Raw genomic sequence first — 12459 nt, 5'->3', positions numbered from 1 at the left:
TTTACAGTGACTTGACATCTTAAACCAAGATGCTTAGGAATCCAACGTCTTCACTGTTATTTTCTGAGAGATTTCATTTGTTCTCAGCTCCAGAACACATTTTCTTCCAGATCATTCCTAGCAGCTGGAATCTCTCCGCATAGCTGAGCATCAATACTGTGGTGTCCCCACCCCAGCTCCACTCACATGGGCACCCTCATTGCAGGCAGAGATTTCCACTCTGTTCTGGATGACCCAGATGAAATTCTGGTGAAGGAGCACTTCAGAGCAAAGCTAACATGTTTCCGAGCAGTTGATTCTACACTGAGGGGCAGGGAAGCTGAATACATAGGCAGTTCTGGTGGGCAGAAAAGTAAAGGTCCTTGTCTTCTCCTTTCTCCTCATCTTCCAGAGGCTCTGGTTTAGGTGACAGACCAAGATAAGCCTCAAGGAACTGAAAAGTCCTAAGCTACCTCATCCCTATAGCAGGGCCAGGGCCTTGAGTCAGCATTTCTTTGGCTGCCAAGCATCAGGAGTCCACAACAGGATCTGGTTCATTCCAGACAAGGGGCTGGAGCACCAAGCTGTGGACCAGTTACCAAACCCCAGCAGACACTTGGCAGCCTACATCTTCCCCAGTGACCTTCTCAAGAATGACTCAGAATCACCACACTCCTTGCACGCTGACGTCTATGGGCCCTGGAGCAGAACCTGTGCCACCTGAGACATCTTATTTTTCCCTTTTAAGAGTATGCCAGTGCTCCTCATGTGCACTGAGGGAACACTGTCAAAATCTGATAAAACCGAGGTATTTATCCCGTTGGCTTAATGTATTTGAATAGGTATCCGGGAAGCCGAGCCTTTACAGTGTTGCTGTTGTTGTTGTCTAGTCACTAAGTTGTGTCCGACTCTCTGCGACTCCATGAGCTACAGCCTGCCAGGCTCCTCTGTCCATGGGATTTCCCAGGCAAGAATACTGGAGTGGGTTGGCATTTCCTTCTCCAGGGGATCTTCCCAACCCAGTGATTGAACCCACATGTCCTTCAAGTGTTTGTGGCCCAGATGGTAAGCGTCTGCCTGCAATGCAGGAGACCCAGGTTCGATCCCTGGGTCAGGAAGATACCCTGCAGAAGGAAATGGAAACCCACTCCAGTACTCTTGCCTGGAAAATTCCATGGACGGAGGAGCCTGGTGGGCTACAGTCCATAGGGTCGCAGGACACAACTGAGCAACTTCACTTTCACTCTCCTGCTTGGAAAGCAGATTCTTTACCCCTATGCCGCCTGGGAAGCCCCCATGGTTTTTGTAGCTGGTTTCTCTCATGGTTTGAGTGTGATATACCTAAGATGTGGAGCTCCGAGATGGTCACAAAATCAAACTTTCTTCCCAAAGTGCCCCCAGATGACTCCCTCTCATCTGATGGAAATGAACACTATCAGTATAAATCCAGATTCCTTAGCTAAGCTCTCATCTTCTCTGCCAAGTGTGCTAAGTTATTTTGAACCACTAGAAGCAGATGGTAGGATCCCATGATGGTTTAGACCATTATCACACAGACTTGGATAGAACACAGTTCAAATCATGACTCCCAAACCTAACTGCCAACAGGAAAAGCTTATATCCCTGACAACCTGCCTATAAAATCCTCAGCTCTGCTTGCATAAAGGAATCCGAGTGTTTTCCCTGTTGAGCGATATAAGAAGTTAGATCAACACTCCTCATTTCAATATGCTCTCCAAGAGTAGGACTTAGGGAAAGTGATCGTATCCACCTTAAACTGTTCAAGTGGCCAGGAACTTCATATATGATGAGGGCTTTTTGAGGGGTAAGGGGAACAGGAAGCATTCACCCCCATTTTTCAGTCTCCTCTCTTTAACAACATCAGAGGAAGGGACTGGAGTGTCCAAGCAGCCACATGAGAATAGAGACTGACTGAGTGGAACTCGACAAGAATTCATTTAAACTACTATCCTGGGCAATAAGGCACTGAGCCACGTGCCACTGAAAATTTTAAAAAAGAGAACAATTAGTTTAGCAGGTGAAATGACTGCAGCACAGAGAATAAATCTGAGATGTCGCATGCTGAAAAGAAGCTGCCAAAAACGTGCCCCTCTTCCAGCTGGGGCTCTCAGATAAGGTTGGGGTGGAGGAGGCCACATTCAAAGGGGCCTGGAAGACACATCAGGCTTTTTGACAGTCTACCAGATTTCAGGCAGAGCAAAAAGCACATAGGTCTCCCTTGGGAGGAAATCATCTTCCCTGTGACCCCTGAGGAGTAGCAGCTCTCTCAGAGGGTCATGAGCATCCTACCGCCTTTGCTCCAGCTGGGCAAGTGGGGACCAGGAGACACGAGGCTGCTTGCAGCCACTTGTGAGCAGTCCTCCTCAGCGGGTAGTCTCTCACGGCCATTTCAAAGGAACCTCCCTCCTGTCTAAGCTACTCCAGATGCACAGCCTCTCCCGGAGAAGCAGGGGAACGGAGCGGAGCAAGGCCCCTCTGTCCTCAAACCAGGCCGGGCTCCCTCCCGGCTCTAACCTGCCCCTGACCTGGAAAAGGGCAGGGCAGCTGCACACACCAGCTTCCTAACTCAGCGAGGGGGCCTCCAGGGGCAGCGGGACCTCGGGGGGCCTGTAAAGCGCACACAGGTGCTGCCGGCGGGAGGGCGGGGCGCCAGGACCGGGGTTGGAGAGCGGGGCGCCGCGAGCCCCGCACGAGCGCGGGCCCCTCCCTGCACGCCGGCGAGGAAGCCGCTCCCTCGGCAGGAATCGCTGAGGATTTTGCATGGTTCCTTAATATTAGCCACATGGCGGCGCTGGGGGGGGTGGGAGGCGGTTAATGGACCGCAACGAAGTTTTTGCCGGGATTGGACTGATCCTGAGGTTTGTAGCTCCAAGAGGCCAAGCGCCGGGCCCGTCTCCGGGGCTCCCCGGGACTGGAGAGCGGGCTGGAAGGGCAGAGGCAGGAGCTCCGCTGCCTGGGAGCCTCCGCGCGGGCTCTCGGCACCGTTGTGAAGAGCAAGAGTGCCCTCTAGTGGCATGCGGGCGAGCCCGCTGGCGCTAGAACTAGGAGGTTGTAAGGGTTATGCCCTCCAGTGTCCCCACCACCACTCAGATTCTTACACCTTCTGCTTTCTCTTCTCCTTCCTCCCTCTCTTCTGCTCCCTACTCCATCTTTCCCTCCTTCTCTCCCTGAACAATCTAGAAACCCCAAACCAGAGCCAACTGTGACATTGCTAGACCTTCACGTGTCATGCTCAGAATGTGAACTGTAACTCAAGTCTCTGTCCTCCCACCCTAGTGTCTTTTCCTTCCAGATTGTGATTTATCTACCCACATATTTACATCCAGGCCTTCTTTTACTGAGCACCTGCTGTGTGAGTTGGTGGACGGGAGAGCGCAGGATGAGCAGGACCGACACAGGGTCTTCCTAACTAGGGGAGAGGCTGACAGGCAGTCAGCAAGCCGGATACTGTGATGAGCGCAGAGACAGAGAAGTGCTAGGTGATCGGGAGTACTTTGCGGGCACCTGACCTGAAAGACAGGTAGGAATTAGTAAAGAAAAGGAAGCCGGAAGCAGGGAGGGAGTACAGAGAAAGTTCCAGGCAAAATGACATGTACAAAAGCCCTGAGAGTAGAGAGTTTGTGACTGGAGGAAGCTTAACACAGAATGAAAGGAGGTAGTGGGTAGTGGGGAGCTTCAGTGGGCAGGAGCTCGGGGAGCCTCTAAGGCCTTGCTTATGGGGTCTCCCAAGGCCCTTGGAGAATGTTCTAAGACCAGCAGGAAGTTACTGAACATTTAGACAGGTGAACGTCATAATCAGATTTCTACCTGTGCAGGATCACTGAATTTGGCTTTAAACTCTGCTTCAAGCTAGCTATTAGACTGTGGGCAACCCACCTGAAAAGTATGGGAACCAGAAAGAATCTTAGGGTTCACCTAGTCTGTCTTACAGACAGAGAAACCTAAGTTCACAGAAGGCAGATCACTTTCGCAAAGTGGTGGAGATGGAACTAGTTATGTCTGAGACCTTTCACCTCCCATTCAAGGCCCCAGATATGCCAGCAGAAACCTGTCACTAGCTCCCCAGGCTGCTCCCAATAATACACAGGCTTCCCTTGCCTCTGTCCCCACAAAAATCCACCCAGAGCCAGACCAACAAATTATCTTCAAGACTGGCAAAGAGCATGCTCACTAGAGTTGCTTCCCTGAGACATCAGAAGAGCTGAAAGCTTACTTCAGTGTCCACAGCTAGCAAGAACCTTAATGAGACCAGAGATTGTAGACAGGTGGTGGGGAGTGGACGGTGACCTAGCCAGGGGGATCCCACAGAGACCCAGGGAGCAGAGGGCTTGAATCCAAATTGAGACCTGGAATCCCATTTCAAATAGCATGCAGTGTAAAGAAAACAAGTTTAGGAATTGCAAAGCAACTCAGACTTTGAAAAAACAGATGGTGATTTAAGAAAAAAAAACAGCACAGTTGTCCTAATATTTGGATAATTTAAAAGCCCTCAGCAGCTAGGGAATTAAGAAAAATAGCTCCACGTAGGCTGGATCATTTAGCATCTGGTTTGAAAAGTCACAGGCTGGGAAAGAGGTCCCAGAATGTGATGAAAATATGATAAGAAAGGTTTTAAAAGAAAGAAACATGATCCTCGTGAGTGCCATGTGGAATTGGGGAACAACACAAATAATAGAAACAGGTGTCAAGAGGCCTGAACCCAAGACTAAGCTTAGCCAGCTATTAGCTGTGTGACCTTGCCCAGGCCACCTAACCTGTCTGACCTCATCTCAATAGTGAAGTTAAAATAATAATAATAATACTTGCCTATGTACCTCACCGGGCTCTTTAGCAGTCACAAGGGAGGTATAATGCTGCAGGCACGTCTCAGCTCCACCGCTGAATGGCTGCACGACTTGGGTGAGTCTTAGATCCCTCTAAACGTCAATGTCTCCATCTGCAGGGGTGCTAACACCTGCCTCGGCTGGTAGGTGTGAGGACTTCACGCAATAGAGTAAATCACAGCATCTCACCTTTGGCATAGACAGTGCTCAATAATCAGTGGTTTTTATCATTCACGTGATATGTTTGCAAATTGTTCAGTGCACAGAAGTGAAAGATAATTGTGATATTTAGTGTGATATGACTTAACTGGGTAATAGGATAAATATTACAATAAAAACATAAACAGGAAAAATAGAATGGAGGTGGTATAGCATACTGTCCATCATTATAATGAAGGAACTTTGTAGATAAGGACATGTGAGGACTTAAAGTCTCACAAAATCAGCTCATGTTGGCTTAGCTAAGAGATGGTCATATAGATCTTTTTTAAGATGAAAAACTCTAGCGATGATCAATGGTCTGTGTCTGATTGGGATAAGGTACCTAGTGAGTGACTGTGAAAATCAGCGATAATTCAGGTCTTATCTAACATCTCCAGGGCCACTGAGAGCGAGAGTAATTGGTACATTAATGAAATCTGTAAAGACACTCAGCGAATGTCTAGGAAGCCTCTTTAGAATCGGAGAAACTCAGCCCAGGAATACCAGAAATAATGTGAAAGGGCCTCAAAAGTCCATTCACTCGTTCAGAAAATATTTCACCCCAATTCTATGCCAAGAACCTGAGTATTCAGGGTGAAAGGCACCATTCCTTTCCTCACCAAGCTCGCAGCCCAGTGAGGGGCACAGGGCAAGTCCTACCATTCAGTGAGGTGGTTAGAGGGAAGTTTGGGGAAAAAGAGAGCCCATAGTCGGGGCTGCTGACCCAGGGCTCAGAGAAGGTTCCCCAGAGGGGACAACAAAAGAGCAGGCTCGGCAGGGACCCAGAACAGTTGTCCCACGGAGGAGGAAGATTGACTGTGCTCCAGGTGGAGGGAGTACCACACACGATGACCCGGATCACGCAGGGGCAAAATGCACCCTCGAGTTCTGGGAATCCTTTGTGATGTCAACAGATGTCGATGGCCCTCCCACATTATAGTAATTGTCCCTTTAAAAATCTCCAGCTTGATAAAAGCACATGATGCCCCCTTCTTCCCAAAATACCTATTAGGAATCTTACAACAGTTTTAAATGAACTCATCTCTTATCCCAGCAGTGTCTACAGGTATTTGCATTTGAAAAATATTTACTGTTCTTTTAAATGAACTCATGTATTTTATTCCCAACAGGATCTACTGACATTTTCATTTGAGAAAGATCTACCTCATTTATGTACAAAGCTTAACTGTTTTTCATCAGGAACAGTCTGTTCATTCATACACTGATGATGTCCTTACAGTGACTGCCAGCTCACCCCAAACCCACCTCCAGAGGTCTGTGATCTACAGTTAGCCCTGGAGTAAGGGGCAGGGGCAGCATCTGAGACTGGGGAGGTGCCCAGAGCTTGGCTTCATCATCCGGATTAAGGGAAGGGATGGCGTTGTTGGAGAGTTTGAAGCATGGACAGCCACAGATGGCTCTCTCAGCAATGTGGCTGGCATGGGGGATGAAGGCAAGGCCAGGGGCCAGAGACAGGTCATGGGGACGTTCTGAACTAAATAATAGCAATGAAGAAAGAGGAAGAAGCAGATTTGAAAAATATTAAAAGGTAGAATTGGTTGGATTTAGCAACTTCCCAGGTGCCTCAGTGGTAAAGAATCCTCCTGCAATGCTAGAGACACAGGTGACGTGGGTTTGATCCCTGGGTTGGGAAGATCCCCTGGAGGAGGAGATGGCAACAGGCTCCAGTGTTCTTGCCTGGAAAATTCCATGGACAGAGGAACCTGGTGGGTTATAGTTCATAAGGCTGCAAAGAGTCAAACACAACTTAGCAACTGAGCAAGCGTGCAGCAACTCCATACCTGGGACCTGGAGGAGAAGACCCAGATGACTCCCAGGTTTCTGGCTTAGGTAATCCGACAGATGGTAGAACCAGCCCAGAGATTAAAAAGTCAGAGATTTGAGGAGATCTTGATTTTGGACACAATGACTTTTGAAGTTCCTTTGGGACAGTTAAGCAGAGGTATGTAAATCAGAAGAAAGATGCAGGCTTCAGATACAGATTTGGGGAGCAGCAGCATGCAGATAGTAATCCAAGTCCTGTGTGTGGGTAACAGCATCCAGTGGGAGTGTGTCGTATGGAAAGCAGAGAGGTCCAAGGACCAAGCACCAGGAGTCCCAGCATCTGAGAGGCAGGTGTAAGGGAATAGTCCCCCTGAAAAGGAAATGGCATGCAAAAATGAAGGAGAGAAACAGGAAGAGGGAGACACGCAGACAGACAGACTGCTACCATGAGAGCCAAGGGAAGACAGTTTCAGGAGAGGAGCCGTGAAACTCGCCGTGTCACAGTACAAGGACCAAAAAGTTCACCTACCCGGCATGACCATGAATAACGACAGAAAACACTGTCTCCCACGTAATGGCTCACTATGCTTTCAAAGCACTTTGACATTTATATTTCATTTCAATTCGTTCTACAGCCCATATCGCCTGTCTTCTCACAGATGCAAAACCGCAGGAAGTGTGATGAAGAGCTTTGCAACCACCATCTAGGAAGTCAGTGGCTGGCTCCTGGAGTTAGAGATCAGTCCAGAATCTTGGTCATGCTCCCTGGTTCTGCTTACACCTGAGTCACCTTTTTAACCAACCAATATCCCTGGTGGCTCAGACAGTGAAGAATATGCTGTCTCCACCAGAGACGGTTATAAAAAGTTCTCGCATTCTGAGGAGGTCAACACTGCTCTTTAGATCCCGATTCTTATACCTCTGCATCTTCCAGAGGCAGGCCTGGCTCTCCATGCAGGAGACCCTTGCTTGTTCATGCATTCCTCAGTCATACCAACAAGAGAGGGGGGCTGCCCCAGGCCCTTCAGATCTGGACCAGGCCGGAACTGGTCCATGTCAGGCTGGGCCTGGAGCTGCCACTCTGCCCCGCTCTCCCTGGAGCAATTTATATTTCATGTACCTCAAGGAGTTCACGGCTCTGCTGAGCAGGGGGTCTGATCATGAATCTCTAAACCCATCTGTCATTCAGAGCACAGAAGGGATGCGAAACCAAGACCTCTTATCAGTTTCTAACAGTTTTATTCTCTTGGCAGCTCAGATGATACCACGGCAGTGTCACCCCACTGGAGGCTGGGCGAGGCCCAAAGACAGTCGACACTGTCATGCTGATTTTCCAAAAGTCGCTTGCAGCCGTTATTTACAGCTAGTGGCCTGGTTCTGGCCTTTTCTACTTACCCAAAGAGCTGAGCTTCATTCTGGGTGCGTGGCTTCCCAAGTCACATCAGAAACAGCTGGGAGCTTGTCTGGATTCTGTACCACAGACCCCAGACGGGTGATGAGCCATTTCCCTTTGCTGTCTAAGTCCTTCTCAGGGCTGAAGATGGCTGGTACACAGGAGGGATAAAAGCAAACAGGATAGGTGAACTGGGGTCACAGGTGCCTGCTTTATCACTTACTTCATGGTGTCCCTAAAATGGAAACATCCTTTAAATATTAGACATGGAAACTCGTACTCAGATTAGAGGAAGGTAGGTGGTTACGTAGTCACTGTCCTCCTTTAGAACTGCCGGGGACAAGTGACACGATGTCAGTTCTCTCATCTCTCAAATAAACTAATGAAGATGCAGTTATATAGGAACTTCTGGAGCCGTCTTCAGCCTGTGTGTTATTCCACTCTTCAGGTACAAGAGTCCAGTTCAGTTCAGTTCAGTTGCTCAGTCGTGTCTGACTTTTTGTGACCCCGTGGACTGCATGCAGCATGCCAGGCTCCCCTGTCCATCACCAACTCCTGGAGTTTATTCAAACTCACGTCCATTGAGTCAGTGATGCCATCCAACCATCTCATACTCTGTCGTCCCCTTCTCCTCCCGCCTTCAATCTTTCCCAGCATCAGGGTTGCTTCAAATGAGTCAGCTCTTTGCATCAGGTGGCCAAACTATTGGAGTTTCAGCTTCAGCATCAGTCCTTCCAATGAATATTCAGGACTGATTTCTTTTAGGATGGACTGGTTGGATCTCCTTGCAGTCCAAGGAACTCTCAAGAGTCTTCTTCAACACCACCAACTGGACTGCTATTATGGTTTTAAAACAATAGGCATCAGACACTTCTGCTTCTGCCTCAGAGACTTTTTATTTGTCTGAATAAATGATGCGTCTCTGGAACTGGACTGCTGCTGCTGCTGCTGCTAAGTCGCTTCAGTCGTGTCCAACTCTGTGCAACCCCAGAGACGGCAGCCCACCAGGCTCCCCGGTCCCTGGGATTCTCCAGGCAAGAACACTGGAGTAGGTTGCCATTTCCTTCTCCAATGCATGAAAGTGAAACGTAAAAGTGAAGTCGCTCAGTCGTGTCCGACCCTCAGCGACCCCATGGACTGCAGCCCACCAGGCTCCCCCATCCCTGGGATTCTCCAGGCAAGAACACTGGAGTGGGTTGCCATTTACCTGTGTTTAAATCCTGGCTCCCAGGACTACAAGATGTATAGCCTTGGGCAAGTCACTTAACCACACTAGGGAGAATGGGACCAGGACCATTTCTTCCTCAGAGCATTGCTGGGATGTTCACGTGCATTGTTTGAGTGAAGCACCAGCTGAAAGGCTGGGCAGAGCTGGTGTCAGTGAGTGGTCACTGTCTGGGCACGGTCAGCGGACAGGGGCAAGCTGAGGCTGCCCAGGCTCTGCTGCCATGGCTTCCTTTCAAGACAATAACAAGTCCCATGCTGTTTCTTCTCACTGTAGGTCAGTGCAGCTGAACGGCCAGCCCCTAGTGATGGTGGACGATGGGACCCTCCCAGAACTGAAGCCCCGCCCCCTGCGGGCCGGCCGGACATTGGTCATGCCTCCAGTCACCATGGGCTTTTATGTGGTCAAGAACGTCAACGCTTTGGCCTGCCGCTACCGATAAATCCCCTTACACTCACGAGTCACCAGCAGGCCTGCCAGACTACTTTCCACTCTTCTGCCCTAATGGTATCAGTATTTTTTCAGGCATCTTCTGAGCAACCAACCAGTCTCTGCCAGCCCATCCTGCTGGAATCAACACTGACATGCTCTCCAAAGAGACAAATACCCTAGCATGAGCTTAGCCTAAGTAGGTCACTCCCACCCTAAGGGAAGAAGTGGACGTCCCCGGCACCTGTGTTAGCACGAATGCATGTGTGTGAAGCTGTCTGCAGCCTTGTCCACGCACCATGAGAACGAGCTGACGGTGCGTGCCCAGGACAGATACAACTCCCCACAATCCTGCTCGCGTAGCAGAGTAACTACAGACCTTGGCCTGTGGCTGCTGCCCTCGGCAGAAGATGAGGAAGGAAAAAACCCTGTGGACCTTTGAGAGCCCAGTCCCGCCTAACTCCTTTCCTTTGTCTGTTCCCTGCTGTTGCCTTGGGTTTCATATCACCTCTCCTCCCATAGGGGAGCAAGTGGGTGAGTCAGTGCTGGCCTGCTGGGCGAGCTGTTTATGTAATTTCCTGGCTGATGTATGAGTGTGTGCATCTGGGTTTCTGACAGTGGCATCAATCACTAGCTATTCCTCTGGGAAGCGGGTGCTTCTAAAGTAAAATTGCAATCATACTCCAGATTTTGCAAGAAGGTTCTATTCCTTTGTGAATCCAGATTCCCCCAGGGTTGGGACGGGAGTCAGGTAACAGTATTCATTGAGTGGAGAGCAATGTATTAGGCACCAGAGAAAGCAATCATCATCTGTCACGTAGCTGCAAGGGAGAGTTTTAGAGAAAGCACACCCAACCACCAAACACAGACACACAGACACACACACACACATACACACCCCAACTGAACCAAGAAAATAGACCTATCTCAACTTTGAGAGAATATTAAGGGCTTGATAGGGCAAGCCTTTAATGGTTTGGTTGACCAAAACCATCTTTAAAAAAGGTACAAATCAAAGGTCATCAGAGCTGTAAGACACAACTGAATCTAACAACTTTCTGCTGCTTCCCAAGTAGCTGAGTGCTCTCAATAGCTTATATTAGGCAGAAGACTAATGTGCTCATAAAAGATGACCAGATCCATGCTCTCCCAGACCAGCTTATTTGAGCACAAAAAAACACTTTCAGTTCACCACGTTGGGGAAGGGCGATCAGGAGGCTGAGGTCTCGTGGGGAAACTGTTGAAGAACAGGAGATGGAAGGCCCTCTGGGTTGGGCAGTGGGGAGTGGAGTGGTTTAAATTTCACAACGAAGACCTTCTGTATGATTCAAGAAGTTTGTGTGGGTCTTTGCAAACAAGTTACAACTGAAATGACTTTCTTTTCTGTGGATGTGATTTTCTTTTGCAGGATAAATGACAGGATTTTTTTTTTAAAGAGCAGGTATCAGACAATGTCATAGGATTCCAATAGAGAGAGACACAACTTCTGCTGATGTGGAAGGATAGCAATTAAGGAGGGGGCACAGTGGCTGAGGCCAGAGGCCGCAGAGACTGCCTGAAAAAGAGTTAAGGAGCAGGGCCAAGCCTTCAGAGTGAATGATAAGGAAGATTAGACAAGAAAGGAGGGAGCAGACTCTCAGTGTGGAAAGCTGGAAATTGGAAGAAGGAGTGGAGTCAGTTTCAACAAGCTTATTACTAGGTAAGGAGCAACAGCACCAGGAGGTGTGAAGTGGGAAAGGGGAGACCGAGGACCAGGCTGGACCCGGTCAGTGGTGGCTCAGTGCAGCCCACTGATGCTTCAGATGTGGGAGCAGGAGAGAGAGAAGTGTCAACACTGGCGGTAGAAAGGCAGGGAAGAAGCAGCCAAGAAAAGCGAAGAAGAAAAAGGAAAAGAGGAGTAAGAGACAAAGAGGTTGTTTCCCCCAATTTAAAAAACTCAGTGCAAATATCAAAGTCTTTTCTGTAATACATACTGGTGCAGGTGCAGCTGCAGGCCCTCATGATAACAGGAGTGACCAGAGGTCCCTGCGGGCCAGCCTTGAGCTAGTTTGCTTTCCTAACATAGCAGCCCTTCAGGGAGATACTATTCATATCTCCATTTCTCCTGTGAGGCCTGGAGTGAGCCTGTAGCTGCCCAGGGTCACCCAGGGAATGGGTTGCTGAGCTCAGAACAGTCCAGAGCCTGTTCATTTAAGCACCCAGCTCAGTGGCTGCCTGACTCACAGACTTACCTCTTTCCTTTTTCATAGGTTCCACAAATCAGTACAGCCAGAACCTCTGAAGCTCCACTCAGACACACCTTCTGTAAATAAGTGTTGACTTTTCACTAAGACTCTAAATGTTGCAGGATATAGGCAGTCTCTGCTTCTTTTGTCTTTATATATTAAATATTGCTCCTAAATTTTGGTTTGGTTTTTTTTTTTCTTCTTCTTTTTTAATTAATAAAAAGGGAGGAGGGAATCAACAGAGTTTATCTTTGGAGTTCTGCAATTCTAACTTTGCAACTGCCTCCTGGAAGAAGTATTTGCATAGTTCAAAATATAGCAAGAAACTCACTATGACATCACATTCCATAGGGATTTTAGTGCGGGGCATCTGTCCTG

The 12459-nt window shown here is 48.7% G+C and overlaps 1 protein-coding gene across 9 annotated transcripts in view; it reads left to right on the top strand.

The window, feature by feature from the left end:
• HPSE2 (heparanase 2 (inactive)) overlaps window positions 1–12257 on the top strand; it is a 720379-nt gene extending 708122 nt beyond the window's left edge. For 3 of the 9 annotated variants that reach the window (XM_005225662.5, XM_010819979.4, XM_024986150.1), the window contains exon 12: window positions 9704–12257. In XM_005225662.5, coding sequence (XP_005225719.1) covers window positions 9704–9869 — 166 coding nt within the window. In that variant the 3' untranslated portion in view covers window positions 9870–12257. The remainder of the gene's footprint in view (window positions 1–9703) is intronic. The other 6 variants (XR_009492978.1, XR_003032892.2, XR_009492977.1 and 3 more) reach the window with 6 other exon arrangements.
• The last annotated feature ends 202 nt before the right edge of the window (window positions 12258–12459 follow it).

Source organism: Bos taurus, chromosome 26, assembly GCF_002263795.3.
Source record: "Bos taurus isolate L1 Dominette 01449 registration number 42190680 breed Hereford chromosome 26, ARS-UCD2.0, whole genome shotgun sequence".
Lineage (NCBI taxonomy): Eukaryota > Metazoa > Chordata > Mammalia > Artiodactyla > Bovidae > Bos > Bos taurus.
The sequence above is the reverse complement of the archived record's forward strand: the minus strand, read 5'-3'. Positions and strand labels throughout refer to the sequence as shown.